The 27,855-nt window shown below is 50.9% G+C and overlaps 12 protein-coding genes across 12 annotated transcripts; 6 read left to right on the top strand and 6 right to left on the bottom strand.

Annotated features, from left to right (window-relative positions):
- Window positions 1-111: 111 nt before the first annotated feature.
- Window positions 112-3,822, top strand: NECHADRAFT_85426 (uncharacterized protein; the record flags this gene model as incomplete). Its single annotated transcript, XM_003039863.1, has 10 exons — window positions 112-284; window positions 337-416; window positions 463-1,002; window positions 1,049-1,319; window positions 1,375-1,538; window positions 1,764-2,064; window positions 2,116-2,464; window positions 2,521-3,104; window positions 3,155-3,472; window positions 3,522-3,822. 10 exons carry the CDS (start codon window positions 112-114, stop codon window positions 3,820-3,822), a joined length of 3,081 nt encoding a protein of 1,026 aa, XP_003039909.1.
- Window positions 3,823-5,065: 1,243 nt separating this feature from the next.
- NECHADRAFT_85425 (uncharacterized protein) lies at window positions 5,066-7,398 on the top strand (the record flags this gene model as incomplete). Its single annotated transcript, XM_003039862.1, has 3 exons — window positions 5,066-5,775; window positions 5,824-6,007; window positions 6,037-7,398. 3 exons carry the CDS (start codon window positions 5,066-5,068, stop codon window positions 7,396-7,398), a joined length of 2,256 nt encoding a protein of 751 aa, XP_003039908.1.
- Window positions 7,399-7,679: 281 nt separating this feature from the next.
- NECHADRAFT_85424 (uncharacterized protein) lies at window positions 7,680-8,674 on the bottom strand (the record flags this gene model as incomplete). The annotated part of the gene is made up of 6 exons (XM_003039675.1): window positions 7,680-7,864; window positions 7,912-7,992; window positions 8,044-8,130; window positions 8,163-8,225; window positions 8,276-8,328; window positions 8,379-8,674. The coding sequence occupies 6 exons, from the start codon at window positions 8,672-8,674 to the stop codon at window positions 7,680-7,682; spliced, it is 765 nt and encodes a 254-aa protein (XP_003039721.1).
- Window positions 8,675-9,508: 834 nt separating this feature from the next.
- On the bottom strand, window positions 9,509-11,756 carry NECHADRAFT_85423 (uncharacterized protein; the record flags this gene model as incomplete). Its single annotated transcript, XM_003039674.1, has 5 exons — window positions 9,509-9,859; window positions 9,973-10,315; window positions 10,370-10,544; window positions 10,591-11,204; window positions 11,254-11,756. The coding sequence occupies 5 exons, from the start codon at window positions 11,754-11,756 to the stop codon at window positions 9,509-9,511; spliced, it is 1,986 nt and encodes a 661-aa protein (XP_003039720.1).
- An 843-nt stretch (window positions 11,757-12,599) lies between these two features.
- NECHADRAFT_49824 (uncharacterized protein) lies at window positions 12,600-14,211 on the bottom strand (the record flags this gene model as incomplete). Its single annotated transcript, XM_003039673.1, has 5 exons — window positions 12,600-13,040; window positions 13,093-13,185; window positions 13,233-13,819; window positions 13,874-13,959; window positions 14,009-14,211. The coding sequence occupies 5 exons, from the start codon at window positions 14,209-14,211 to the stop codon at window positions 12,600-12,602; spliced, it is 1,410 nt and encodes a 469-aa protein (XP_003039719.1).
- Window positions 14,212-14,881: 670 nt separating this feature from the next.
- NECHADRAFT_96569 (uncharacterized protein) lies at window positions 14,882-15,784 on the top strand (the record flags this gene model as incomplete). The annotated part of the gene is made up of 2 exons (XM_003039861.1): window positions 14,882-14,924; window positions 14,961-15,784. 2 exons carry the CDS (start codon window positions 14,882-14,884, stop codon window positions 15,782-15,784), a joined length of 867 nt encoding a protein of 288 aa, XP_003039907.1.
- Window positions 15,785-15,962: 178 nt separating this feature from the next.
- Window positions 15,963-17,988, bottom strand: NECHADRAFT_1963 (uncharacterized protein; the record flags this gene model as incomplete). The annotated part of the gene is made up of 4 exons (XM_003039672.2): window positions 15,963-16,090; window positions 16,141-17,467; window positions 17,618-17,882; window positions 17,942-17,988. Coding segments are annotated over 4 exons (1,767 nt in total), but the record flags the coding sequence as incomplete, so codon positions are not given.
- Window positions 17,989-18,346: 358 nt separating this feature from the next.
- NECHADRAFT_49818 (uncharacterized protein) lies at window positions 18,347-20,754 on the bottom strand (the record flags this gene model as incomplete). The annotated part of the gene is made up of 5 exons (XM_003039671.1): window positions 18,347-19,264; window positions 19,315-19,832; window positions 19,880-20,362; window positions 20,408-20,517; window positions 20,567-20,754. The coding sequence occupies 5 exons, from the start codon at window positions 20,752-20,754 to the stop codon at window positions 18,347-18,349; spliced, it is 2,217 nt and encodes a 738-aa protein (XP_003039717.1).
- Window positions 20,755-21,222: 468 nt separating this feature from the next.
- On the top strand, window positions 21,223-22,213 carry NECHADRAFT_50074 (uncharacterized protein; the record flags this gene model as incomplete). The annotated part of the gene is made up of 3 exons (XM_003039860.1): window positions 21,223-21,317; window positions 21,380-21,759; window positions 21,822-22,213. The coding sequence occupies 3 exons, from the start codon at window positions 21,223-21,225 to the stop codon at window positions 22,211-22,213; spliced, it is 867 nt and encodes a 288-aa protein (XP_003039906.1).
- Window positions 22,214-22,891: 678 nt separating this feature from the next.
- On the top strand, window positions 22,892-24,692 carry NECHADRAFT_85417 (uncharacterized protein; the record flags this gene model as incomplete). The annotated part of the gene is made up of 4 exons (XM_003039859.1): window positions 22,892-23,034; window positions 23,091-23,200; window positions 23,266-23,688; window positions 23,758-24,692. 4 exons carry the CDS (start codon window positions 22,892-22,894, stop codon window positions 24,690-24,692), a joined length of 1,611 nt encoding a protein of 536 aa, XP_003039905.1.
- Window positions 24,693-24,985: 293 nt separating this feature from the next.
- NECHADRAFT_101769 (uncharacterized protein) lies at window positions 24,986-26,896 on the top strand (the record flags this gene model as incomplete). Its single annotated transcript, XM_003039858.1, has 6 exons — window positions 24,986-25,042; window positions 25,086-25,179; window positions 25,287-25,639; window positions 25,727-25,923; window positions 25,974-26,254; window positions 26,304-26,896. 6 exons carry the CDS (start codon window positions 24,986-24,988, stop codon window positions 26,894-26,896), a joined length of 1,575 nt encoding a protein of 524 aa, XP_003039904.1.
- Window positions 26,897-27,129: 233 nt separating this feature from the next.
- On the bottom strand, window positions 27,130-27,591 carry NECHADRAFT_85415 (uncharacterized protein; the record flags this gene model as incomplete). Its single annotated transcript, XM_003039670.1, has 1 exon — window positions 27,130-27,591. The coding sequence occupies one exon, from the start codon at window positions 27,589-27,591 to the stop codon at window positions 27,130-27,132; it is 462 nt and encodes a 153-aa protein (XP_003039716.1).
- Between the last annotated feature and the right edge of the window lie 264 nt (window positions 27,592-27,855).

Raw genomic sequence — 27,855 nt, 5'->3', positions numbered from 1 at the left:
GTGTCGTATTGCATCTTGTCCATATAAGACCTTCGTTTGATGATGCTGAGTTTGACCACATTCCAACATCATCTCTTTTGCATCTGATCTCGATACTCTAGAAACTACAACATGGCCGTGTTAAGATCCCTACGCTGGAAGACCGGCGACGAAGAGAACGGCACCAGGGCCAGCCGTACAATGCAGACTGGTCCTGATGCCGATGGCGAGCCGAGGCCTCAGAAGCGTTCATCAAGCCAGAGCCGCCTAGGGAATGCGACCCTGCCGATCCAATATCGCAGCATGTGAGTCAACCACAAGCTTTGTAAGTGATTGATGTCTGACCAAGTGAACTAGCTCGTTCGAGATTGACGACGCTGAGAGGAACCATCATCACGCGCAGTCCAAGTCCAAGGCCAAGGATGCAGTCGTTTTGAGTATGTGCAGCAGCCGATGAATCGATAACGTTGCTGACACTTGCAGAATTTGAAACCATCGAATGGCACAAGCTGCGAATCGAAGAAGTTCAGAAACGCCTTCAAGTCGACATGGCTCATGGCCTGTCGACTCGAGACGCCGACGATCGGTTACGAAAGCAAGGCAAAAACAAGATCTCTCCTCTCCCGAACCCCTTGTTCTGGAAGATATTCGGATACTTCTTCAAAGGTTTTGGAGGCATCCTTTGTGTTGGAGGCATTCTCGTCTTCATCTCGTGGAAGCCTCTGGGAGATCCTCCAGCCATCGCAAACCTCGCCTTGGGTATAGTCCTCGTGGCAGTCTTTGTCATTCAGGCGGCCTTCAATGGGTGGCAAGACTGGTCTTCGTCTCGTGTTATGCAGTCCATCACCGAGATGCTTCCCGAGTCATGTGTTCTTCTTCGCGATGGTGCCAGGGTTGAAGTCAGCGCTACCGACGTTGTTACTGGCGATGTCATCTTTATCAAGGCTGGAAACAGGATCCCCGCCGACGTTCGCTACCTCCAAGTCTCTCACGATACGTCGGTTGACCGGGCTGTTTTGACTGGTACGTATTTGACATTTGTTGGGAGACGCATGTCTGACTTGAGCAGGTGAATCGAAGCCAATTAAGGCTACTGTTGACTCAACTGACGACAACTACCTCGAAACACACTGCATTGGCCTTCAAGGCACGCATTGTGTTTCTGGCAGCGCGCTCGGTGTTGTCGTCTCCACTGGTGATGCGACTGTCTTTGGCCAAATCGCGAAACTGACGGGCGAACCCAAGACGGGGCTAACGACGATGGAAAAGGACATATTTCGCTTTGTCTTGCTCATCGTTCTTATCATGGTGTCGTGGATCATTATTCTGGTGGCCGTCTGGTATGAAGCGATTAAAAGACACTTTGAACTTGAACATTTGCTAACTCTGCCCTAGGGCTGGATGGCTGCGCAAGTCTCACCCTGGCTGGATCGACGTATCTGCTCTCATCGTGAGCTGTGTCAGTGTTGCAATTGCCTACATCCCCGAAGGGCTTCCAATCGCCGTCACGTCTAGCTTGACTATTACGGCGAACCTGATGAAGAAGAATAAGATTCTTTGTAAGTCACTGAAAACAGTCGAGACTTTGGGATCAGTGTCTGTCATCTGTTCAGACAAGACGGGAACCCTGACTAAGGCAAGGAGAAAGAAGTGACACCATGGGGAATGAAACGTTAACAGGCACATATAGAACAAGATGTTTGCCACCGACTGCTCTCTATTCACCATTACTTTCAATCCCGAATCTGCCATGGACGACATCCGCCTCAACCAACGAAGCTCAGGCATCCATCAAATCCGAGCCGTAGCAGGACTCTGCAACTCTGCCGAGTTCGACCCCGAGTCTGAGAAAGAGGCTTTGGCGGATCGGCACATCTTTGGAGATGCCACAGATCAGGCAGCCTTGAGGCTCTCGGAAGGGTTTGGTCCCGTCTCAGAGTTACGCAAGGACTGGTCGAGCGTTTTTGAACTATCTTTCAACAGCAAGAACAAGTTCATGGCAAAGGCATTTACTGCGTCCAAGAAGCAGGATGTTGATATTTGTCTTGGCGTGTCAGGGGCAAAAGAGTTCACGACTGGCAGCGTGTAAGTTGTGCCCCGGAAAACGGTCTCTTTTCTCCTTACTGACCGTTCCAGGCTACTGACAATCAAGGGTGCTCCGGATATTTTACTCGGACGATGCACCAGCATGGTTCAACCGGATGGCTCTGTGGCCACCCTGACTGAGGATGGAGCCACGGCGGTGAAGCAACTCAAAGATCAGTGGTCCTCTAACGGCAAGCGCGTGATTCTACTCGCCCGTAAGATGCTCGGCGCCGATAGGATCCTCCCTGATCCATCATTACCCGAATTTGACACTCAAATGATGCACGAACTTCAGTCTGGCTTGACACTTGTTTCCCTCCTAGCCATGATCGACCCACCTCGTCCTGAGATGCCTGAAGTCATCGCTACGCTGCGTGGAGCTGGAATTCGTACCTTTATGGTTTGTCTACACTCTTAAAAGTGATGAACTGGGCCACTTGATGCTGACACCTACAGGTCACTGGCGACTTTGGACTTACAGCCTTGGCTATCGCTCGCCAGTGCGGCATGGTTACTGCTCAAGTCGTCCACGATGCATCCTCCCTTGTGAGATTCCCAACAGAAGGCGCAGACAACACGAAACCACCACGAGATGCCGCGCTCCTCCTATCTGGAGCAGACTTAATGAGTCTCAATGAACATCAGTGGGAGCAGCTCTGCAGATATCATGAAATCGTCTTTTCCCGCACAACCCCTGACCAGAAACTACGCATAGTCCGCGAGTTCCAGGCAAGGAAGCAGGTTGTGGGCATGACCGGTGACGGAGTCAATGACGCACCAGCTCTTAAGGCTGCAGATGTCGGCATCAGTCTCACCAGTGGTTCCGACATCGCTATCGAAGCGGCCGACATGGTACTGCTGGAGTCGTTTTCTGCCATTGTTGAGGCTGTCAGATTTGGGCGGGTTGTCTTTGATAACCTCAAGAAGGTCATTGCCTACCTGCTTCCTGCCGGCTCATTCTCCGAGTTTTGGCCAGTCTTCACCAACGTGGTCTTTGGGCTTCCTCAAATTTTATCCTCTTTCCTTATGATCATCATATGGTATGTCCTTCGTGCGGTACTACTTTTACTTCAAGCCTGACGCTACGTAGTTGCTTCACTGATTGCGCCGGCGCCATCGTCTTAGCCTACGAAAAACCTGAAGCTGACGTCCTATTCCGACCTCCACGAAACCCAAGCAAGACACATCTCGTCAACTGGCAGCTCATTTTCCATGCCTACGCCTTTGTTGGCGTGATCGAGAGTGTCTGCTCGTTTGCCATGGCGTACTGGTACCTCGAACGAAAAGGCATCCCTTTCTCGGACCTTTGGTTCAAGTTTGGCGAGATTCCTACGCATCTTGACCCAGATTACTACAATGCTCGGTTGAATGAGGCCAGCTCGATTTACTTTATGAACCTTGTCGTTATGTCAGTCTTTGATTGCCTCCATATGCTTGAGCTCAACTGACCCTTTCAGGCAATGGTTCAACCTCATGGCGGTTCGCAACAGACACCTGTCCATCTTTCAGCATCCACCCGTGTTCAACAAGCGCACGCAGAATCTGCTTCTCTTTCCTGCAATCCTATTTACCCTGGGTGTTGCCGTCATTTGGTTATACATCCCAAGTCTGCAAGACGTTTTGAGTACCGCTGGCGTTCCGGTTGAGCATTACTTCTACCCCGCGGCTCTTGGATTCGGTCTTTTCTGTCTGGATGAGGGTAGGAAGGCATGTGTCCGTCGCTGGCCAAACTCGATGTTGGCCCGGATGGCTTGGTAAAAGACATGGCATCGCACTGGTAGTTTCCGGAATTGGCCGATAGAGCTATGCTATCGATACATGAAGGGCGTTTCTAGCTTGCACCAAGAATATATGTCTATATGCTGGAGAGTAGACGGATTGTAGGCCTCTAAGAAGGAAATTACTCTCATTTCTACTATCTAGTACTAGGAAGAATCACGGGTCAAAGTTGTATTAATCCTCCTTTGGAACGTATTTGGCAATACCTTGTGAAGACGGCCCCCTTCTGCTTCGCCCAGCCACCTCGTACGCAAGCCTCGCCAGCGCTGGGCCAGAGTCTGCACACTTCGGCCTCAAGGCATAGCTAGTTAGCCAGGAAAATCACAACCATAATCGTACGATTCTCGCAACTGTCCGCATTAGAAGCAGCCGCTTACTAGCCCATAGCCAAGGCTCCAATGCATCATCAACGGTGTTTCCTATCCAATATTCCTCAACTCGCTGAACAAGTGCTGACGGCGATCCATCATCGCGCTGTCAGCATCTTCAGCTCTCCACTTGACCCGGCATCTTCCCGCTTCAAGAAGCGCCAAGGCGCCTTGCACCCCTGCACCATCTCAGCTGTGGACCAATTGTGAGCCTGAATGCTTTCTCCGCAAGAGCCCTAGGCCACTCAGGTCGGTGACAGAATGCAGGGAAGCAGTGACTGAAAACACAATCAAGAATGACTGCCGGAACGCTCGGGGCATGAATGAGGCCCTTCTGCATGAAAGCGGGGGCCGAGGGTCTCAAGAAAGGCCAATATGCGGTGCAGGCGGTAGGGATACTGCTCAGCTGGAAGACTGCCCGGATGGTGATGGCAAGGTACAAGGGTCAACATAACGGTCTACCGCTTACCTACAGATGGCCTTCATAGGAGTATAAGGGTTCATTGGTAGACACCTTACTAACGGGATTGCCTCTTACTTCCCTATCTAGCCATCAGGTAGCCACATAAGGTCTCTCAGCTCGTTACTAGCCAGAACATGCAGAAAAGTATTGAAAGGCAATGTTAATGTGCGTGCTAGTGGCAGCTGACGATGAAGCTGTAGATCGTATGATGAAGTCTGAGCTTTCAGAGAACAAGTTGACGATATAGAAGAGAAGAGTTGCGAAACTATAAAGGATTCACTGATGCCTGATATCATGGAACTTGGAGCATCTCTCTCAGCATCTCCTCAACAACCCAACCTTCTTCAACTCAAACAACCCATACCTCAAGCCTTCACCTCCTTCTTCCAATATGTTTGTCTACTCTGGAAAGCTAAACTGGGGCACCTCTGCCACGGACGAGCTCTTCATTGTCATCCTCCCCGACGGCACGGCCCGTCGCGGCGATAGTGTCTACCTCTCCTCCCAGTGGACCAAGGATGCTCATGGCAACAGGAAGGTTAACTGGTTTGACACCAAGACCGTGACGAATGTGACCAAGACAGAAGATGGTGAAGACGTGATCGAAATGACACACAACTTCTATACCTATGTCATCAACACCAAGCAAGCCTACGGGAAGCTCGACCTCACCATGTCGAACCCGAACAACAACAAGAGCTACATGACTCTTGATCGCGTCTACCAGTCTCAGGGAGAGGTGGCGACCGATTCATTCCAAATCTGGACTGGGAAGCTAGACTGGCCCAAGTATGCCAGCAACGAGCCGATCATCGTCCTTGCCCCAGAGGGTGTCGGAGCTGGAAAGCCCGTTCTGGCTTTCTGGCAGTGGACCGAGGACGCGGAAAAGAAGTCCAAGGTTCCGTTCTCCATCAACACCGTTCAGAGGGTGGAGAATGGCTTAGCCGGGCCTCTCAAATTTGGGTTCGACGGCCCCCCTTACAGCCTCTACTGCACCCGGAATGAGGCGACTGCGAATCTCGCGGTCCGTATGAAGGGCCCAGAAGGTGAGAAGGAACTTGGAGATCTCACGCAGGCAGTGAGCAGGCAGTCTCACTCTCAGTAAGCTGGACGCCCCTGACTTCTTCGACGATGCTAACATTGCCGCAGCGAGATGACTCCGCCAGAACCACCTTTGGAGAAGTCTGAACTGAGAGTTTGCTACCCTCAGACTGAAGCTGCGCTTCCTCGCATCCAGACTCAGATGCCGTTCCCTCACACTCTTGTCGAAACTCTAACCCACACGGCCTCTTTCGTTGACCAGGCTGGCTACCTCGCCAAGTATGCGACCGAGGTATGTAATCGTCTACCACATGTTGCCAGGAGCACAGCGTTGACCATGCACAGCGATTCAACGTCCTTGACAAGTCATTCCACGGACTCAGGGAGCAGGTGGACAACTGCAACAAGCAGATCCGTGACCTCAACGGCAAGATCAGCGAGCTTAACAACGAGAACAAGCTCGAGAAGAACAAGAGCGCCGAACTGGAGAAGAAACTGTCCGACGCGCGTGATGAATATGCCAAGAAGGAAGCAGAGCTCACTAAGCAGATCCAAGACCTGCAAAAGATCATCTCAGGTGATCGTGATCACGACGCAGCGGACCACAAGGCTCTCGACGACGCTCACCAGATGATCGCCGAGGAGCAAGCCGCCAAGGCCAAGCTTCAGAAGCGCCTGGATGAGACCGAGATTGCCTTGACAGCAGCCCAGACCCGCATCCAGCAGTTGTCGGCACAGATCTCGGAGCTGAACTCCGAGGTCAGCCACCTCCGCGGCCAACTAGACGTGGAGCTCGAGCACAACAAGGAGCTTGACAAGAACAACAAGGAGCTCAACCAGAAGGTAGCCAAGTTGGAGTCTGGCCTAGCCTCGACGCAGAAGCAACTTGCTCGCACCCAGGAGGATCTCGAGCAGGCTAGGGCCGAGAGCGATGACAAGGATAAGATCATCGAAGGCCTGGAAGCTGGCCTGGTGGCCATCAAGAAGGATCGCGATGCCAAGAAGAAGGCAGTAGAGGAGCTGAAGAAGAAGACCGACGCCACCATCCAGGATCTCGAAGCCAAGCTCGCATCGTCAGCGGGCGGCAGCGGCTGGCAGCCACCAAATGACAGCATCTTCCCCTTCAAGCAGACTACCCCCACCCCGTTGGCTCAGAGCATTGCCAAGCACGAGGGCAAGTCCACCTGGGCTAGGCTGTCGCCTTGGATCGGCAACATGGCCAACCGCGGCCACTTTTTCAACACGCTCGACGACGCGCCCGAGAGCGCCAAGCTCAAGACCCTCCGCATCCACAGCGACGGCAACTGGGTCAGCGGCTTCACCGTGGATTGGACCGACGGCAGCAGCAAGAGCTACGGCGTCCTCCACGGCTCACCCGTGCACACGGTCTCCCAGACGCCGGACCAGCCCATCGTTGCCGTCAACGTGGTGACCGATAACTTCCAGCCTCGCCTCCCCTATCAGACGCTCGCCAACATGACCTTCTTTGGCTTCGACAAGACCAACGGGTACCAGCAGGTAGACGAGTACATCGCGCCGCATGCCCATGACCGCTGGACCACGGCCGTTGCCAGGACGTCGCTTGCGCCGGCCCTTGATGGCACTTGGGCTCTGCGTGGAGTTTATGGGTACTATGATGGGTGCATTGATGCTATTGGCTTTGTTTGGGGGATTGAGAAGTGAACTGCAAGTCTGCTAAGATTCCAAGTCTGATGACTGGACCGGCACATCTTTGGCAATTTCATTTAGATCAACAGCTAGAGTCATGAAGTGGCGTGTATCTGATCCTTGGAAAAGTGCGACTGGAGCTGTGGCTCATCTCACATTTGAGAAAAGATTCCAGACAAATCAAGCCTGCAATGTTCTATCTACAAAGTTATAGCAATGTCTTTGGAGAAACTCGACATCACCAAGTCAAATAATATGCCTACGAAAAGAACGCAACCAGCTTTCCCTCTCCGCCCCTAAGAGCACTCCTTCTTAGAGCCGTCAGTGTAGAAGTAATCCTTTGCAATGACGATGGAGTCGGCGTGCCAGGTCTTGCCGCCATCAGAAGTCTTGAGACCGGTCGAGTCGCCGCCGTTGACAGTGAGGGTCTTGCCGAAGTTCGGGTCAGCCGATGTGAGCTCGACGGTGAAGTCGTCCCAGCCTGGAATGGGTCAGTAAGTTGCAAGACAGAGAGTAATTTGTACTCACTGTACTCCTGAAGGGTGCCGCACGCGCCCAGGTAACACTCGTTGCTCGAGTAGATGTAGGTAGGGACTTGAGAACCAGTGCCTTGATGAGGTTAGAAAGAGATTAGAAAAGGCGACTGGGGTTTGAACTCACGGTCGGTCTGCTTAGAGACGACCTTTCCATTGATCGAGACGACCTGGGTCACGGCCTTTCCGTTATAGGTGACTGGTCTTGTTAGGCCTTTCATCCAAAATCTTTGCGCATGCACTCACTCTCAAAGCCAACCGAAGCGCCATTAGGGATAGCCACGTACGGCTGGGCAACCTGGGTTCCAGCTAAAGTCTTGTCAGATATGGCCACTATAGCGGGATCCAACTCGTCTTACAGTCAAAGGTGCTGGCGGCAACGCACCACGCATTGTTAGGAGCAGGGCAGCCCCTAAAATGCTGGTCAGTCAAGTTTTTCTTTCATAATCTAGCAAAACTTACTCTTGCTCATTGTTGGGGGCCCAGTTCAAAAGAGGCTGGTACAGATCCGAGGATTGGTCACTGATGGAATCGGAAATACCGACCCAGATTGACATCCAAGGCTGGTGTGAGGGGTCCTTGACCTGAGTTCCGCAGGGGATGGGAGGAGGAGAGAGGGTATAAGTCGCCTTCTTGATAGCGCTCTTGGCAGGACCGGCCATGAACAGGTTGCCAAACTTCCAATCGTCATACTGACCAGCGACACCTCGCACAGCGAGGGCGGCAATAATGGCGGCAAGAGAAGATGTAGATCGCATGTTGGCGGTGTTGGATAGAAAGGAATGAGCGAATGAAGCTACAAAAATCACAAACAAACAGATCAACTGTCTTGAAGAGTAACAAGAAAAGCCAAGACACAGATATTCCCGAGTCTTATATCGCTTTCCATGCTCTAATTAATCTGCCGTGATCAGTAGATGAACATGGTTGTATCCGAAGACCGACATCGTATCCAAAAGGCCGACTTAATTAGAAGGGGTAAAGTCGGGCATGGGGTTTGGTCATGAAACATGGCTAAAAGAATAAACCCACGAATCGTCAATTGATCCACGTCGATGATGGATTTCTATGGGTCGACGAAACGAACATTCGAAAACGGGTCTTGACAATAGTTCCAGGTCTGGCCCATGGCTGAGGCTCTCGGTAATCGATGTCATTTCTTCCTAGCCAGTCCTTCCCGCGGCATCGAGGTCTTTGCCGCGTATGGAAGTAGTTCGCCTAATTTCTGAGCTATACGAAAATTGTGTCGCCACAAAAATGCGTTTGAATCTGTTTGATGGTGGCAGGGACCGGATCTATCGGCATAGCTAGCAGGGAACCCAGAAAGGGGCAAAGGATTTAAACATAAGGTAAGCGCAGGTATAGGACATGCGGGTAGATGTAAGCTTCCGCTTAGATAAGATGAACCGGTAGTTTAGTTATAAATGGCACATCCTGGCGTCGACATGCTCCTATGGAGAGCATGCCGGTGAGCTACTACTCCTGTCCAGCTCATCCTCATCGCATCCCTTGTTCCCAAAAAGTGGCGGAACTCTTACTTTCAAACACCCCAAATGAACGAAACTTCCAAAGGTTGTATTAACTCTATTGCACTACTGATACCACTTCCCGATCACAGGATCTTCTGCTGCCAAGCTAGTCATTGAGCAATGATCAGTCCCAGGCACAACACCCCACCTAACATATCCCGCAGCGGCATCCTCATCATCCTCGGGTGCATGGCATGCAGAGCTGATGACGGCCGAGCACGTGGCCCCCGTAGGAATCACTGGCGTCATCGTTCTCATACTCCCCCCGATAGTGGCTAATAGGATCAGGCTTCCTAGAATGATGGAAAAGATGATGGCGATGGGAGAGTAGCCACATGTAGTTGTATCGCTTGCGTAGCTGTCCACTAGCAGCTTGTCGTTTCTCCAAAGCACGACTTTGACGAAGAATATGGACTGTGAGATTAGCCAGTGGAGGGTAGCGGATCCGAGGATTAGAGGGACACCGTATCGCTAATAATAACCAACCTGTCAGCAAATACCTTCGCAGTTAAAAATGGTCCACTTACAAGAGGAAGAGACAACCAGTACGTCTTGCGTTGCTTCCCAACTGGATACGTTGTACGGAGGCCCTTGTGCTTCATTCCATAACTATTCCACTCAGCTCCAACAAGCATTGTCGTCCACATGCCGTTTATGGCCGTGTATAGAAGGGATAATATCAACTGGGGCAAGTTGGATATCACCACCATCTTAGTGGCCCCGTTGATGTTGTACACGGAAAAGTCGATGAGACTGTCAACATTGACTTGGCCGAAGCCTCTGTCCCAGAGAGCAGTCATACTTGGATGTCCTAGGGTGTTGAGGCCCATGCTGAGGAGGATTGCGGCCGTTATAATTGTTACAATACATCTGGATTTATGTTAGTTGCGCCCGAGTTCAATTGGGGGTGGGCTAGAACAGTACAGAAGCACAGTTATTCCATATCTTCTCCATGAAACTGCCGTGGCCCAGCGGCGCTTCTGGGGAAACCAAGCGCGAGGTCCAGGTTCCCAAGACAGCCTTTTGCCGGAGACCTTGGACATGAGATGACGCTTGTCGGTAGCTGAATCAGGATTAGTGAGAAATGAATCCACGGCATCTGGTAAGTTGTTAGCAAGTTCTAGCTTTGGCATAGGGAAATATACCTCCAAGGGTTAAAAGAGGCCGCTTCTCCAGATATAACCACGTCAAAGCCAACCCAATGAGCTTGACAAAGTTGCACGCAATGACAACACCAAGCAGGGGAAGGTTCACAACCACCTTGCAATGCTCAAGCGTGTGCTTGCTGTAGCAATGGTCAACCTTTACTGCTTGGCGAGGCTTGAGACCAGAATCCAACTGAATGTCGAATTCGATCGTCCAGTTATCCGCTTTGATGGCCGCCGTGTCACACTCCCAGTCCCAAGATTGATGAGAGACGGCACGGCCGGAGACACTGTTCAAGTTACACATCCAATTTTTGGATGGCGGTTGGGTTTGCAATGGGTTAATCTCGACTGGGAGGGAATCGTTGTTCCAGAGGTATGGGAAATCTGTGTCCATGACCAGGATCACATCGCCTCTTTTTGAGAGGAGATTTCGACGATAGGCGGATAGACATTCGTCAACTGGAAGCTTGTCGAATTGGCTGAGAGAACTTTTGAGGTTCTTGTAACTCTTGGTTACGTTGGCGAGAGTTTGCTCCTTGAGGTCGTTGGGTGTGGCAGTATAGACCGAGAAGTAGTTGGCGCTGGTTTCGAAAGCGACCACCGAGTTGTATCTATCAGTTGTCAGTATCCCAGACATTCTCATGATTGACTGTGGCGTACAGTAAGTGAATAGGTAGAGAGCTGAAAGCCAGGATTGTCCAGGCCGCCACTCTCTTGATAGAAATTTTGGTCAGGTTATGAATTGACGAGACGCCAATGTCTAGCCATTGCCTCTTGTCGTGAGCCTGGTCGATTTCCTGCCTCGTCGGCCCGGTCAAAACCTGCTGCGTGTAGTTGCCGGCGCCAAGCAACACGGTGGCCAACGCGTTGATGGCCAGATGAAGCCATAGGGAATACTCTTTCGCAGTTTTGCAGTCCCCCGTCCATAGAGCTCCACCATTGCGATTGACCCTCGCTCCGACGACGCCTAAGAAGATGATGTTGGCGAGCGTGACAAAGGCTGCCGCCGAAGTGGAAATGGCCAGACCGCTCCTCCATCCGCCGAAATATCGCTTCTTCTCGCGTGTGGCCGTCAATGGTCTCTGACTGCTCGCCTTGGACGCGATGCTGGGCGGACGATAAAGAGACTCCTCTTCCAAAGAGGCCAGCTCATACTCTCCCATTGTGCGTGAAGGGACGACAAGACCCGTAGTTGAAGGCGCTCGAGGTCATTTAGTGGTAGCTGATTGCCGTGATGTGGCGTGTTGTGGCCTTAATGTGTCTGCCTGTGGATGATCTGCGTTTGTGTGCCTTGGCTGGAGGGCGGTGATCTTCAGACACCAAGCGAACAGGCTTCCGTGGAGATGATCCGTGTGATATGACGTTAAAACACACCTTAGTAATGACGAGTGGAGATTATTTTTATATAAGGGGCTGGTGGCTGCAAGGATTGGGGTTGTAATGATACTCTGCCAACTCATCAACGCAGGGGACAGGTTTGCCAAATATCCGTATCAAATAGATACAGCGCCGGAGATAGTTGTAGCAAACAAGTTAGAGAGAAAGGAGTCGATAATCAGTTCCTGCCAAGCAGCAATTCAGCCAATTGACCAGCTGTCAAGATTCTCTTGTGAGCGAACTGCCAAGGCAGAAGGATCAGGGCTGAGACCACCCCTTGTATCATAATGCAACATAACCCTGCAAGCGTCAGCCGAGATGCCGTTGATTCGGCTAATTCCTAATACGGATGACGATCCTGGAGACGAGTCCAAGCGCAGACGAATCACGACATCTTACCCTATGCCATGGATGGGATTTCACCAGGCCGTACAAAGCCCAGTTGAGTAGATCACGTTCTTTCGATGCACAGCCCTTGAGTGTCGCCTTCACAGCCTCAATCTCGGTACATGGATGAGTCTATTCTTGCCTTTCCCTTGGCCGAACTAACTCCTTTAATCGTCCAACAGGAATCAAATCCCAAACACCATCATCCTTCAAGATAAGGTTGGACACTAGTTAGTTCATGCTCATGTCTTCCACCGTCGGACAAGAACATGCATGACAATATAGACGCAAACGCCAAAACCCAACATTCCAGAAATAACTCCAAAGCCCATGAGATACTTCGGCGCATCGTCCGATGGGAATAGGTAGGCGCCATAAATCTGCGCGAGATTGCCTAGAGCGTTCATGAGCGCCAACGCGACAGCTCGAACCTCGGCGTCCATTGACCCAAATGTCGAAGACGCGAAACTCAGGGAGATAGCATTGGACGCCCAGAGGCCTGCAGCCATGAGAACAAGCAGAGCGTACCGAGCTGTGAAGTCGTAGACGACGCAGACCGCGATGGATGTTATCATCGAGAAGGTGAGCCAACCGGCGATGACGAGACCGCGGTAGTTGGAGATCTTGTCGGCGAAGTAGCCGCTGACAGCGGTGCACACAAAAGCGACGGCATAAATAGGCACCTGGTTAAGCTGATTAGCTGATCTGCAACACAGACAACGAATGTCGCCTTACCGTCATGTATTGTGCCTGCACAGTGCTGGTGTAACCAAGGCCGTGGACCAGAGTCGGGTAGAAGTAGGACAGGGTTGAAGAACCGACAATGACCTTAACAAAGTCAGCATGGCGTAGGTAGCATGGCTATAGGGACTTACCATGTAGCCAAAGATGAAGCCCCAAGTCCGCCAGTCCCGCAATGCGAGCATAAACGACTGCACCTTGCCAACCTTCTCGCCCTCACCCCTCACAGTGACGCTATCCTCCTGAAGTCTCGCAATGGCGATTGCTCTCTCACGGTCCGTAAGGTGTTTGGTGTTGGCTGGAAAGTCAAGGAGTAGAAACGCGGCAACGATGGCCCAACCAATGGTGGCTACGCCCTCGACGATGAAGAGCCAGCGCCAACCTCGAATTCCATGAGCGCCCTCAAGACCACCAGTAATGGCGCCTGCGAGAAGACCGCCAAAAGCCCCGGAAAGAATGGCGGCGGACATGAAGACAGCGAACCGCTTCGACTGTTCACCTCGCTTGTACCAAGATGAGAAAATCAGGAGAATTCCGGGGGCAAAGCCTGATTCCATGACACCGACAAAGACTCGAAGGATAATGAGATGGTGGTAGCTCTGGACGACAGACATGATGCATGTCAGAACGCCCCAGACAATCATGATGGCGGGAAGATATAGCGAAGGGCGGCTTCGGACCAGGATCATGTTGGACGGCGGTTCGAAAACGACATAGCCAACTGTGTGTGCCGTGTTAGCTAACTGGCTGTGTGATCAATACGCGAGGAACTTACCAAAGAAGACTACTAGAATAATGCTATACTGCGACGATGTGAGTTCAAGATCATCAGCCATGCCAGCGATCTTTGCGTTTCCGATGCTGGAATACTGTTAGAGACACTTTTCACAGAAATCTTCATACAACTCACTTGGTTCGATCCATGTAAGACAGAAGGTACATGAGCCAAATATTGGGCAAGAGGAACAAGTCAATCTTGCGGACGAGCTTCTTCTCCTCCTCCGCAGTCCAACTAATGTCTTGAGTAATTTCGACATGTTCAGCGACTTGCCCCGGATTTTCGAGATAGTCCTTCTGGTCGACGGCCTCCGCACTGGCTCTGTCGGTCGCCATGATGAGTTGGGCTTGAAAAGGTTGTGAGAGTCGAGACGGTGCGATCAAGAGCGTCGATCAAGTGATTGTCGGGCAGATAGTTGATGTCATTGGAACACGGTGAGAGTCGTCGTGGCATCCAAAAGACTTATAGATCATCTCATGGACGCAGAACCAAGTTTTTTCTCACCGGAGCCACGGACGTTGCGGTTGAGTTCAATCAACAAGAGGGGCGGGGACGGGTAACCAATTCCCCACGGGGTATGGTGTAGTCTAACTTTGACGTGAACTAACAGCAAAGCTGGTACGACTGGGGACGCCCGGTGTGGACGCGAGGGTGGTGCCGAAACGAACGTGGCCTCGAAGCGAGCATGGATGGTCTCGTTACGAGGTCCATAAGCGCCAAGACTATGTAACGCTGCCTCGTCTCGATGGCTTCGTGTCGATGGCCTCGCTTCGATGACCTCGGGTATTGTCAATTGAGTGCATTATACCCTCTCCACCCAGATACTGGATAGATTCATTGTTTCTGTGGCAAACGTGCTATTCTATTCTGGGCATAAAAGTGAGACTGGTAGCGTCCAGTCTTGTTCCATCAATCATCAAACACCATTCTACAACAGTAGACAGACAAGATCCCAAGTTCAAGTCAAGCACTTCAGAACAAAAAGCACATAAAACAGTCGTTGCAATGTCTCCCAGCGCGCTTGAGACTCCTACCACCGTTCCTACCAGTGGCAACACTACCACAGCACCAGCACCGACACCAGACGCCGCCGCCGAGACCTCTTCGACATATCTCAATACACAGCCGGGCCCTGACCATGACTGGAGAATCACCTTGAAGGATAAGGTTATTGCTATCACCGGTGCCAACAGGGGCATCGGGCTAGGCATCGCAGAGGTCTGTCTAGCCAACGACGCCGCTGCCGTCTTCAGTCTCGACCTCTTTGAGCCTGGGGACGAGTTCCTCGCTGTGCAAACCGCCAACCCCAAACGTTTCAGCTACATCAACTGCGACGTCACCTCTGAGGAGAGCATCACCTCGGCCATCGACTCAATCATCTCTAAGCGAGGTGCCATCCACGGCCTTGTTGCCAACGCTGGAATGACAAAGCATCAACCGGCGCTCGACTTTGATCGCGCCCAGCTGGACAAGCTCTTCAACCTTAATGTGTTTGGAGCCTACTTCTGCGCCACAGCTGCCGCACGGCGGTTCATCGAGCTGGGTATTAAGGGCTCCATCGTCTTCACAGCATCCATGACTTCCTACCGCCCCAACCGTGCGGCACCATCAGCTCCGTACGGGGCCACTAAAGGTGCTGTGCGAAACATGACGCATACTCTAGCCATGGAGTGGGCCAAACACGGGATCCGTGTCAACTCGATCTCGCCTGGTTTCGTCAAGACAGCCATGACATACTTCGTGGACCAGACGCCAGATTGGGGTCTCAAGATGCAGTACTATGGTGGAATGCCGAGATTGGCTGATCCGAAGGAGCTCGGGGGTGCGTACGTGTACTTGCTCTCAGATGGGGCTTCTTATACGACTGGGATCGATATCCCCGTTGCGGGTATCGTAGGGGCTTGGTGAAGGGTTAGAAGCAGGCAATAGAACCATAAGATAGAAGGAATATTATGAGGCTGTCAAGAATAATCACTTGCTGTTTGCACCTGAACCCGAAGGGCTTGATCGATTAGCATGCTCTACATCCTCGAATGGGTTTACGTCACGCTTCATATGGGCTCATTGACAACCTCGACTTGGAACCTCATTCCTTCCAAACGCTTTTTAGCTCCTCAACGAGCCCTGAAGCGGGAAACTTGCTTATCTCCAACATCCTGCCCAAAATTTCGAGTAGTTCAGCTTGCTTCTCTGGCATTTGAACGCATTGGCCAACTTGGCCCGTCAGTATAAGAAAATGCCTGATTCATCAAAGGAGTACTTACCAGCAAATATGGCCTGGACATTGACAAACGCCATAGCAGGCTCCCCCTCCCTACAGGCGTTGGCAATGCCACAGACCATGTGTAGACTTTCGTTGAGACATTTCTGACGCTGGCGGTACGCGTTGAGACCGCCTGTTGTGGGCTGGTTTAGCAGTACGACAGCTTTGGCGAAATGGTACATTTGTATCGCGCCAGCGTGGTTGGGCGGGTGAAACCATATAGACTGGAACTTGGTCTGAGATCCGGTCGCCGAAGTGACCGGCCTGTACGAGCTTGGAAGAATACGATTCCAATCTTCAAGTGCTTGAAGAAGTTTGTTGCCATGTTCAATCCTTTGTCGTATGTCTTGGTCAGGCGAAGTCTTGTCCAGGGCGGCAAACTCGACGCATTTGGCACAGATGTAGACCATTCTCGTCGCGAGCTCATCCGAGTCAAGATCCTCAAGTCTCTTCCAGGGCCTCCATATCGTGAGAGTCGGCCTCCCTGCTCGGAAGGCCGCCCAGATGTCCTGCCGAAGCCACGCCCACCATACGGCCCGCCTTAATCCGTCAATGGACTCGCCGTCGTTATCCTGGGAACGTTGTATCCAGAATGCGCCTCGCAAGTGGCGTTCCCAATTTCCGCTTGTTGAGGTTCCGTCAGCGTCAAACATCTCGTATGTGCTGATCATTATGGCCGTGGCCAAGATCTCGTGGGATTTGGCGTAAGATGGATAGAGAAGGGTCTGCGAGAGATACTGGAGAGTCTCATAGTAGTACTGCGTGGCCATGTGTGCTGGACTTTGATCGCGCTCCTGTGGTCGGCCGCTACTTGTTGCTTCTGGTGGTGATGAGGAACTGTTCTCGCTCGAGTTTCTGCCGTCATCTTGCCGCTGCCTGGCTTTGAGACCAAGAGACATGTGCTTGGCCGCAACCGCAAGAATGGCCTTCAATAGTCCCGAATTGCGTAGTGCGAGATGAGGCACCATGTTGGTGAAGTGGCGCCCTTGGTCAAACAGATCGAGGATCGGCCCAACAATCTCGGTGTAGTAACGAAAGAAACCGAGGTCTTCTGGAGATAGTTCGATGCTTTCGGTCGTATTCCATGGTTTTTCCGCCAGGCCATGATCGATTAAAGAAGTACTGAGAATATCGTTGTGGCGGTGATGGGAGTGGGAGCCGGCATCTGTAGATATTGGGGCCGGCGACTGCCGGCGAGATAACGTGCTTTCGTCAAAGTTCCACCGAGGTTCACCATTCGAGGTATCGTTCCATCGCTGAATCTGGGAGATGGCATCCTGCGCTAGAAGGTCGTACCATTCAAATGGCGAGATGTTGAGTAATGAAACCTGACTCCTGGCCAAAGGGGAGGCAGCAAAGGCAAAGTCTACGTTAGGTAAATGCCCATGCCCATCACCACTACTCGTCTCTGGGTGGTCTTCTTGGGGTATGTCGATGGAGTCATGAAGCTGGAATGTGACGGAGGTCTCAACAGGGACCGGGAGGGTATCCGCGTAGCCTCCTTCGACACTGTGTTGAGGATTCTCCGTGTCGACCGTCCCTTGAGTGGCGCTCGGACTGTCCCCGCTGCAGGATGCTTCGCGGACAGCAATCTCGCGCAACTCGGCGGCCTCGAAAACATCCCGGTCCACTTGATCAGAGTCGTTCGGCTGTGCATAGCGACAATCTCGATCTGATTTGGAGCATTGGACACATCTAGGTTTGCCTTCGTCACACTTGACGCGTCTCTTTCTGCAAGTGAGACTAAGCTGGTGTCAGCGGATCAAGGCAGTTCAACAAAGAGTGAGCGAGCAAATACGTACCAACCTGTCGAAGTTCTCAAGCCGCGCGCTCGAGACGGTCTGATGCGGCGAGATCGCCTGGGGGTATTGTGGGCGTCCATTGATGAGATGGCAAACAGTTTGGGTCTCGTCTCGAGGGCACCAGCTCCATTTATTGACATGAGTCTAAACGAGCCGTTGAACTACCCCGCATTTCTCCGCCGAACCAAGGTGATTTTAGCTCCTTGTTCCCCGTGGAGATGATCCATGAAAGGAAGTTGATATCCGAGGCGTCTGTCAAATGGGGAACGTCCAACTGACCAGTCCGGGTTCTACCATTGACAGAGTTAAAGCGAGTGATCTTATGGACACTGTGAAACTTGCATCTAGTCAAGGACATAGACTTTAAATAATGAGATATAATAACAAACAACATAGACCAACTTCCTAGTGCTCAAAGCCAACGCCCAAGCTTCCGTTGAGATCCCTGAAATCGCCCCTCAGTATCTCAATACCATCTCTCTTGACCTCCTCCACAAAATCCTTGATCTTTGTCGCAACGTTGTCAGGCTGGAATCCGAAATATTCGTACGCTGCCTTGGACGGAAGGCTTTTTCCGAATCGCCTCATAGATATGGATGCATCGGCGTATCGCTCCCATCCATTCGCGGCATACGCCTCAACAACGACTGTAGGCTTTCCGGAGCGAGGCTTCAAAACCGATTGCTTGTACTGTCGAGATTGCTGCTCAAAGAGTCTTGGGCAGGGGAAAGAGACTACTCTTGACTTGATGCCGTACTCTTTGAGAAGCAGATCCTTTGCCTGCATCGTCAGTCCCATCTCGGAACCAACTCCGATCAAAGTCACGTCGAAGTCGTCACCCTCAGCCTCGACAAAGACGTACGCGCCCAAGCTCACACCTTCGCGAGAAGAGTGCTGGGGATATTGTGTCAGGTTCTGCCGAGACAGGGAGATGATGGTCGGCGTTTCAGTAGCCTGGATAGCAGCCACGAAAGCGCCTGCTACCTCTTCCGAATCGCACGGCCGGATGTACAAAGTGTTTGGCATAGCTCGGTAAAGAGCCGGCAGGGCAATTGGCTGATGTGTTGGTCCATCCTCGCCGGTGCCGATGCTGTCATGGGTTGCGATATGAATTTGCTGGAGTCCCTGGAGGGCTGCCATTCGGACCGCCGGGGCGGCATAGAGGTAGAACATGAAGAAAGAGCTCGTCATTGGGATGAATGTGCCCTTGTTGAATGCAGCGAGGCCGTTAGAGATGGCACACATGGCGTGCTCGCGGATGCCGTAATGGATGTAGCGGCCACTGTAGTTTCCGTTCAAACCACAGGCAGTTCGAAGATCGGGCTATTTGTGCGTCAGTACTTGCTGATAAAATTGCCGTTCCTCATACTTACTGATTGGAAGTCGACTTTGTTGTTGAAGGCCACATTGCACGAAGGGGTAAGATCCGCGGTGCCGATCAAGAAGGACTTGATCCTCTCTCCAAGGATATTGGTCACAATGCCCGCAGATTTTCGCGATGCCGTAGGTTCAGTTGGAAGCTCTGACTTTTCGGGGATGCACTTTGTCCAGTCGTCGGGCATCTTTCCAGCAACACGGAGACCGAATTCTGTCCCCAGCACCGGATCCTCCTTCTTGTACCTCTGTACAGTCTCCTGCCACTCGGCCTCATAGGCATCGCCGCGGGTACGAACATCTGCGAATAAGTCGTAGACATCTTGCGGGATGTGGAAATGCTTATCGGAGTCGAGACCGAAAGATTTCTTGATGTTGGCTACGTCGTCAACCCCAAGAGCGGCTCCGTGTGTCTTCGCGTTGCCGGCCTTGGAAGACCCGAAGCCGATGGTTGTGCGGATGTTGATAAAGGTGGGCTTGTCGCTTGATTTAGCTGCGACGAGGGCATTGACGATGGCTAATCATGGGTTAGAGGTCATTCGTTAAGGACGATTGGGAACGTACCGGCAACATCCGAGTCGCCATCAAACACATCCAGCACATTCCATCCAGTGGCCCTCATCTTGGCATTGATATCCTCAGTGTTGGCAACATCCGCAGTGCCATCACAAGTGATCGAGTTGTTGTCGTAAATAATGCAGAGGTTATTGAGCCTCCAATGACCTGCGAGAGAGACTGCTTCGAGGCCAACGCCTTCCTGAAGGCAGGCATCACCAATCATGCACCACGTCATGTTATTCACCAGCTCGTATCCCGGCTTGTTGTACGTAGCACCTAGGTTCTTAGTTGCCATGGCGAGACCAACAGCGTTGGCGACTCCTTGTCCGAGGGGACCAGTGGTGACTTCGACACCTTCATTCTCGATTTCGGGATGACCGGGACAGAGAGAATCGGTCTTTGTTGAGTGATATGATTTGAGCTGTTCGAGTGTCATACTTTTGACACCAACAAGGTGCATGAAGAGGTATTGCCATAAACAGGCATGTCCTTGGTTGGTCAGCGTGACTCATCGTGAATTTGGAGTCAACTTACCGTTGGACAGTACGAAGCGATCACGGTTAAAGTACTCGCAGTTGTTGGGAGAGTACCTCATGGCGTACTTGTAAAGAGCGATGCCAATTGCCGCCATGCCCATGGCGGACCTGAAGAAGTTAGTGCTGTGAATGAAATGATCCTAGAATGCTCTCTTACCCGGGGTGTCCGCCATTGAACTGCTGGCAGAGGTCTGCGATGAAGGCTCTAAAAACCTTCAACACTCTATCATGTTTCTCTGGGCTCTCGAGTTTCAGGCCAACAATGCCGTTGCCCTTGGTGGGGAGTGACTTGGTCGGGATCTTGTCAACGGCAGCCCGCTCATAAAGTTCTAGTGTAGGAGCCATGATATAACGGGAAGTGTAGAGTCCTGATTGTTGATAATGAGATGTGATTGTGAAGTGAAACTTGGGGGTTCATCGTGAGTTGTCTGCCCTTAGATATACTGGGGCATGGCATCACATTCATTGTTTGTCCAAGACGAGCTATAGTCGTCCAATGTGTCGATGATTGAGGTTTCCCATTTTCGAGACGAGCCTCAGTTCGATTCCAGTGGAAATGATTACCGCGTAGCATATCCGAGTAGACCAGTCAGCTGGATCGGTGTGAGATGCCGTGTACCTCGCTTCGGTTGCCCTCGCTTCGAGTCCATGATGGCCTCGTCTCGAGGACAGCCCCACCTTGGCCTACCACTTAGCGAGGTCGAGTAGCATGAAGCCCCAGACGTTTGATCCTTGTCAGTATTATATCAAAAAGTAATTGTAGATTGAATCTCTCTTCCACTCATCCGTGATCTAGGAAAAGTCGACTGCAAAATGGATTCCTGGCTGGATATTCAGAAGCGAAACCGTACCCTGCAAATCCTGCGTTCAGCAACTGTGGGAAAGTATGGAGTCTTGGCAATAATCTGGTGGGTATTGCTCCATTGTACTTGGGCATGAACTGTTCTCACTCGAATTGTGTCTTACACAGTTACAATATTGAGCACCTGACAGCTCTTGTTCGTGCTGCCGAGGCAAAGAAGTCGCCTCTCATCCTTCAGCTCTTCCCCTCAACCGTCAGCCAGCTGCCGACTCTAGCATGGGCTGCAGCGGCAGCAGTCAAGTCGGCGAGTGTGCCGCTTTCGTTGCATCTAGACCATGCGCAGGATGAAACGCAGATCAGAGAGATTGCTGCAACTTTACCATTTGACTCGATCATGGTGGACATGAGCCATTATGATCATGATGAGAACTTGAAAAAGACAAAGATTTTGACGAGAGTTTGCCATGACCGCGGCATTGCCGTCGAGGCTGAGAGCGGGCGAATTAACGGAGGAGAAGAGGGTATTGCAGACACGGGATCTCTAGAAGGTGAGGCGATATCGAGGTGATTGATGGAAGAGGCTTGAAACGGATGACTAACTTGTTGGCAGCACTCTTTACTACACCCGAGGAAGTGGAAGACTTCCTTGCTGCTGAAATTGACCTTCTTGCACCGAGTATAGGCAACATCCACGGCGACTACGGGCCAGCCGGGCCTCAACTCGACTTTGACAGGCTATCCAAGGTCAACAGTCAGATCAATAGTCGAGTGGTGATGGCGCTGCATGGCACCAACGACTTCGCGCCCGAAATTATGCAGCGTTGCATTCAACGTGGCGCGATTAAACTCAACATTAATAAGCTCATCTTAGACAGTTGGAATGTCTATGTGAAGGAGCATGCGCAAGAGCCGCTGATGCAGCTCATGGATGGTGGCATGGATGTACTTCAAGCTGAGGTTGAGCGGTGGATGGATATCTGCGGAAGCAGTGGGAAAGCGTAGAATAGTTTAAATCGCTTAGACAATGATAGCTCGACGTAACCAAAACTTCGATTGGCTTGACTTCTATTTCAGGTCTGTATTTACACGCACAACGATAGCTACCTGGCAACGGAGGCTGTGAGATATTGGTCAAGTCCAAGTGTGCTAATGTGACAGATGGTCTCTTTTGCAGACCTCGTTGATGGCAAGAAGAGCGTGCCCTAACTCTTCCAAGCTCTCTACTATTTCTCACTCTGGAATATTAATGATCGGTCATCTCATGGACTGAGAATCCGCGCCTCGCCAAAGCTGTCTCAAAGGGGTCATCTCGCTGGAATGAGACAGCTGTGGTCAGCTTTGCTGGACTCCAAATTTGGACCCGAGTAGCACCCGCTATTAGCACTCACCCGAGTTCGACTGGCACCTGGACTCGTTGCGAGCCCACCTCGAAGCGAGGTCCACCCTCTGCTTCCAGGCTGTGTTGTTCGAATCAACAAAGTCAGTATAATGAAAGGAATTGGCGAGCTGAAACTCAAAAATGACAACTAGTAAACCTGGACAGGGGATAGTCTCAGTCAGTTTCACGGATAGGTGATACAGTAACCTGTAGAATGAATAGATAGATGAAGCAGTAGACCCACAGGATTCATCAGTCCACTCTTCACCACCGCCTACACACTTTCCACCTCCTCTCCAACCATGAATCATACGATGAATCACAGCAACGGACCCTCGGATATCTCTCGGGTCAGTGGAAGCTTCTTACATGATCCTCGGCAACTCGATAGAGTCTCGACGCTGCTTACGAGTCTTATCTCTAAATCAGACAAAGAAGACCACGAGTAAGTATCGCAGGGAAATGATTGATTGGATATTACTAATATGATTAATCTTATAGATTTTCAAAAATCAAAGCCTATGTCGGAATTTCCCTCTTCAAATATGTGATGAGATATGGATCGGGTAATAATACTTACTTTAATCGTGATCGGCTAGTCACATCAGGACGTACGTCTCATTCATGGTGCAATCCCTTGACCTATGTACTTGCAAAGTCTAACATCTGTTCATAGGTTATAACAGCAAATGGCAAGACTTATTTATGCACCTCTTTGCAGCTGAGGGCCTCGCCGTCGACCCGACCAGACTTGCCAGCGTCCTCTCCAGAACAGCAACTCCATTGCGCCATTCAACTCAAGCAATCTCGAATGCCATCGGCCAAGGCATTGCAATGAAGAACCTAGCAATGCTCTACAATAAACCAGGCCTGGAGTTGTTGTATAACATGATCTGGTGTGTTATTGACGATGCCAACTTTCTGCAGGGTAGCACTCTTGAGACAGTTGCCCTAGCTGGTTGCTGGAGGCTGAACAACCTTTGCGTCATCTATGATGGCATTCAGAGCGCTCGAAGTCCTAGCGTTGATGTTTCCAAGTTGAAGTCGCATGGTTGGAACGTGATTGAACTGGTGAATGACAACAACCTCACCGTCACTGGTGAGTTCATCCAGTCTCCCGCGTCTATTCAAAGCAGTATTTAACCCCTAAGCAAAGCCTTTTGTACAGCTCTTGGAGCCGCAAGAAGAAGCAATGTACCGACCTTTGTCAACATCCAACCGCCAGACAACTCGACGTCCCATAGGCTTCCCTTCCCTCCTAATATCAACACTCCGTTACCCCTCCTTCTCGAACTGTACGACTTCTTCCAGGATGTAAGCAAGAGGAGCAAGTTCTATGAGGCTGAATGGCTAGTCAAAGTCAAGACATATGAAGAATTGTATCCAGCGCTTGCCAAGGAGTTTTGGAACAATGTTGCCGGCAAGAATCTCGCTAAGCCAACAAACCCCATAACTCCACCTCTGTCGCCCTTGCCGTGCTCCCGGGGAGGAAAACACAGCTCTATCAGGAGAGGCAAGCCGTCACAACGACCAGGTCGACGCTCAACGCCAGACGGAGCAAAATCCGAAATCCTTCATGTCCGCCCTTGCGACGCCGAAGAAGCTGCAGGCGCCTTTCTCGTGTCTATCAGATCGACTGAGTTGCCCACAACGATTTCCCTTCCGCAGAATGGTACCATCAGCTTTCCAGGTCATTCATCTCGCCTGGGCGTGACGCTTGGAGCTTACGCATTCTCCAACTGTCACGGGGAGGACTTTGATATGACACTGATAAGCGCGGGTGTTGGGATTTACTACGCAATGGGTACGCAAGATTTCCTTCTAAAGAAATATTGTCTGAAGGCTAGGATAGTTTCATGTCCCTGCCTCAAACTCTTTCAGTTGCAAACAGAGAAGTACAAGAGATCTGTCCTTCAGCCCCAGAGTGGGAGGCCGACAGTAGCGATTGACTTTGGGAATAGTCAAGGATGGGAGCCATACGCGGATGCGCTGGTCTCGCTGGAGGACGGCGATAATGGAGAAATGGGGAATAATCAACCTGATAAGATTGGACCAAGGGTCAGAGATTTTGTTAAAGAGTTTAAAGAGAGAAAGACTAGATAAATACGTTTGAGAAGCATCATACATAGTTGAAGATCAAACGAAGGGAAGTTATCTATACATCTTGGCCTGCCAATAATTTGAAGAAGTGCATAATTAGATGCTCCATTCTAAATTGGCCGATTATTTGAGAAAGGGCTTACTCAGCCAAAACCACGTCGCGTCTTTGGGGCTGAGCCAGGACAATGATCTGACACAATCCATTCACTCATCCCAACACTCATTCAAGCACAAATGAGTTGATGAAGGATGGATGCCGACGCTTCAAGGGCAAAGGGTCTCAAAGCATGTTCAACATGCGCTACCGCAAAGGTTCGATGCGAAACAGTAGCTGGCCAAAGGAGATGCAAGAGGTACCATAAACGCCGCGCGTCAACCTCTATGATGCTAACCTAGACTTTACAAGATGTGATCGACTGGACAAAGAGTGTAGTATACAGCCACGTGGAAGCCATAGTCGAAAGAATGGTGCTCGAGGATATGGAAGAGAGTGAGTACCTTGAACTTATCTCAGAACGTGAATTGACTATGGCAGGGACCTTTTGAGACTCGAGTCCAAATTTGATTCGGTTGCACAGCTCTTGTCCAACTCTTCAGCCGTCACGGGTGATGCATCGGGTGTAGCTCTGACCTCAAGGTCACCAGCGTCCGACTCTCCCATCACCGCTGTCTTTACACAGCCATTGACACCCGAAGCGCAGTTGCTGGCTTACAAGATGTTTGAACTCTATCACCGACAGATGATGCCGTTGTTCCCCTTTGTGTGGATATCCCTAGACGAGTCGCCCGAGAAGCTCTTCCGGGAGAGACCCATGCTATACATGGCCATCATGGTGGTGGCATGTCAGCAAAATGTGGATGCTCAACAGGAGCTTGCTCAGCGGTGGCGAGAGGAACTTGGTCGCAGGATATGGGCACAAGGAGAGAAGAACCTCCATCTCCTGCAGGGAGTCCTTGTCTACCTGGCCTGGCATGGCTCCCTCTTCAAAACATTGAACTCTAGCTGATTTGATGGCAGGCACCATATTCACCTACAGCTCGGTCCACAGCTCAACAACCTCATGCACACAGCCATGTCATTAGCTGAGGAGCTTGGAATCAGCAGGGAGAAATCCATGAGTACCAAGACCTCTCCAGGAGGGTTGAATGATTATTTCACCACCAATCAAGGGACTCGGGAAAAGACCAACGAAGAACGACGATGCTATCTTGGCTTGTTTTGGATCAACTCCGTGTTTGTTAAACTCAATCTTGATTGAAACCAGCCACTAATGTCAGCTATAGGTTGAGGATGTGTGTAAAGGATACTTGTCCTTTGCCAGGAGGCCAGTCTATCGAAGAAGCCCGCTTAGCGCTGCAGCAAGCGGCAGAGCTCCCTTGCGATGAATATCTCGTCCAGCTCGTCCGGGTACATCAAGTTGCCAACATTGTCGATAAAACTCTCTATCAAGATCTGAGTTCAACCGAAGTAGTCCTTCCTGGTGCAGTACTCATGGCTGTTTCACATCTTGAAAAGGAGGTAGAGGCGATCAAAAGCTCTCTCCCCCAAGCACTTCCTCAACAAGGTAAGGACACTCATGCTTTCTCAGGGTATCTCTTACTCACTAGTGATAGAGTTTTTGCTCATGTCTTGCCACGTGTTACAGATCTTCCTGTACAAAGTGGGCATGGATGACCGCCTATTGCAGAGCATGGAAACACCAAGCTCTTCAGCTTTTTCTTTGCGGCTGTCTGACGTCCTGGCTTCATGCTTAAGCGCAGTAAAAGCCGAGACTTCATCTGTTCTCTCTTTGGCCAACTCTGTCATTCTGTCAATGCCCTACCCATACTGGATCCAATTAGGTCATGCGATCTTGATATTCTCACGCCTATTGACTACACATCACAACTTCTGGGATCCAGGACTTCTCACCAGCATCCAAGATTTTACTGATACACTTGAGGCACTATCTCAAAAACTGGAGGGAGCCATGAGCGAAGCCATTAATTCCTATCCACCTCGGTTCCTGCCAACTGTGTTCACCAAACTGCGCGAAAGGTTTATCAATATTTGCAAAAGAGTTGAAGAAACCTCAAGAGCAAACACTCAAATGAATCTTGGGAGTACAGAACCATCAGTCTCTGACATGTTTGATCCCGGGAATATGGCCATGGATGAGCAGACGGAAGCTTTACTGTTTAGCTTTTTCACGGATGGACTCATATAAACGTTAATTTGATAGTGCCTTTCCATTCACCATTGCTAGTAATGCAAGTAAGAATGCTTTAGAAAATAAAAGAAACATTTTAACGTAGGGAAATCTCTCAATCTCGCTTTTAATGTTCGCAATCGACCAATGACCATCGCCTCATTCTTCATGCCAAGGCAGACCAACTCCTCCACGCCCAACACACATCAACTATCGATCCCACCCTTTCAACCGGTCGCCGATGTCACTCCTCAGTTTGTCCTGCTCAAGGGACGACGCTGAGCCTCGTCAAAATGAACCTTTCTTTGTGGCCCTGTCCTGTGGGGGCCACAAGTCACTGCCCAGACGGAATCGGCGCTGCGCATGGGGACTGGAATCCCCGGAGGAGATACCAAGATATGGCTCTCCGGGGGACTTTTCCAAGACTTGCCGTATTTGCCGCGCAGGTAATACTGCGCCTGGAATGCCGCCTCCTCGTCGCGGTAGGGGCATTGGCTGTTGTAGTCGTCCGGGCGTGTCAAATGCTTGCCAGGTTGTGAGGGACCCTGTTGTATAAATATTGGGACACTTGCTGTCCGAGGAGTTTGCTGCTGCGGCAGCGGCTGTGTGGTTGGGACCCGCGTTGGTCTTGGTTGACTGGCTGGGTTGACAATTGGCTCAGTCCATGTTTTTTGCTTCTTCTTGCCGAAGAGCGCAGAAAAAAGGCCACACATGTTGATTCTTGGGGTATACGAAGTTGTCCAAAAAGGTGTTCGGTAGTCTGTCTGTAGACGATCACGTGGTGGATGAATCCAAGAGGAGTAGTAAGACTGTGTTTAACCAGATTAAGAAGAAGAGTAGAAAGAATCGGTAAAGAATCTTGTAAGACTCTGTCTGAGTAAGAGAGCAAGTGATGATGTGGACTGTCTTGAATTGTGACGATGATGAAGATGGGGAAATAAGAAAAGTCAGCATAAGTAGGAGAGGCCCTTATTTTA

The sequence above is a fragment of the Fusarium vanettenii genome (genome assembly GCF_000151355.1).
Source record: "Fusarium vanettenii 77-13-4 chromosome 10 genomic scaffold NECHAsca_82_chr10_2_0, whole genome shotgun sequence".
Taxonomy (NCBI): Eukaryota; Fungi; Ascomycota; class Sordariomycetes; order Hypocreales; family Nectriaceae; genus Fusarium; species Fusarium vanettenii.
The sequence above is the reverse complement of the archived record's forward strand: the minus strand, read 5'-3'. Positions and strand labels throughout refer to the sequence as shown.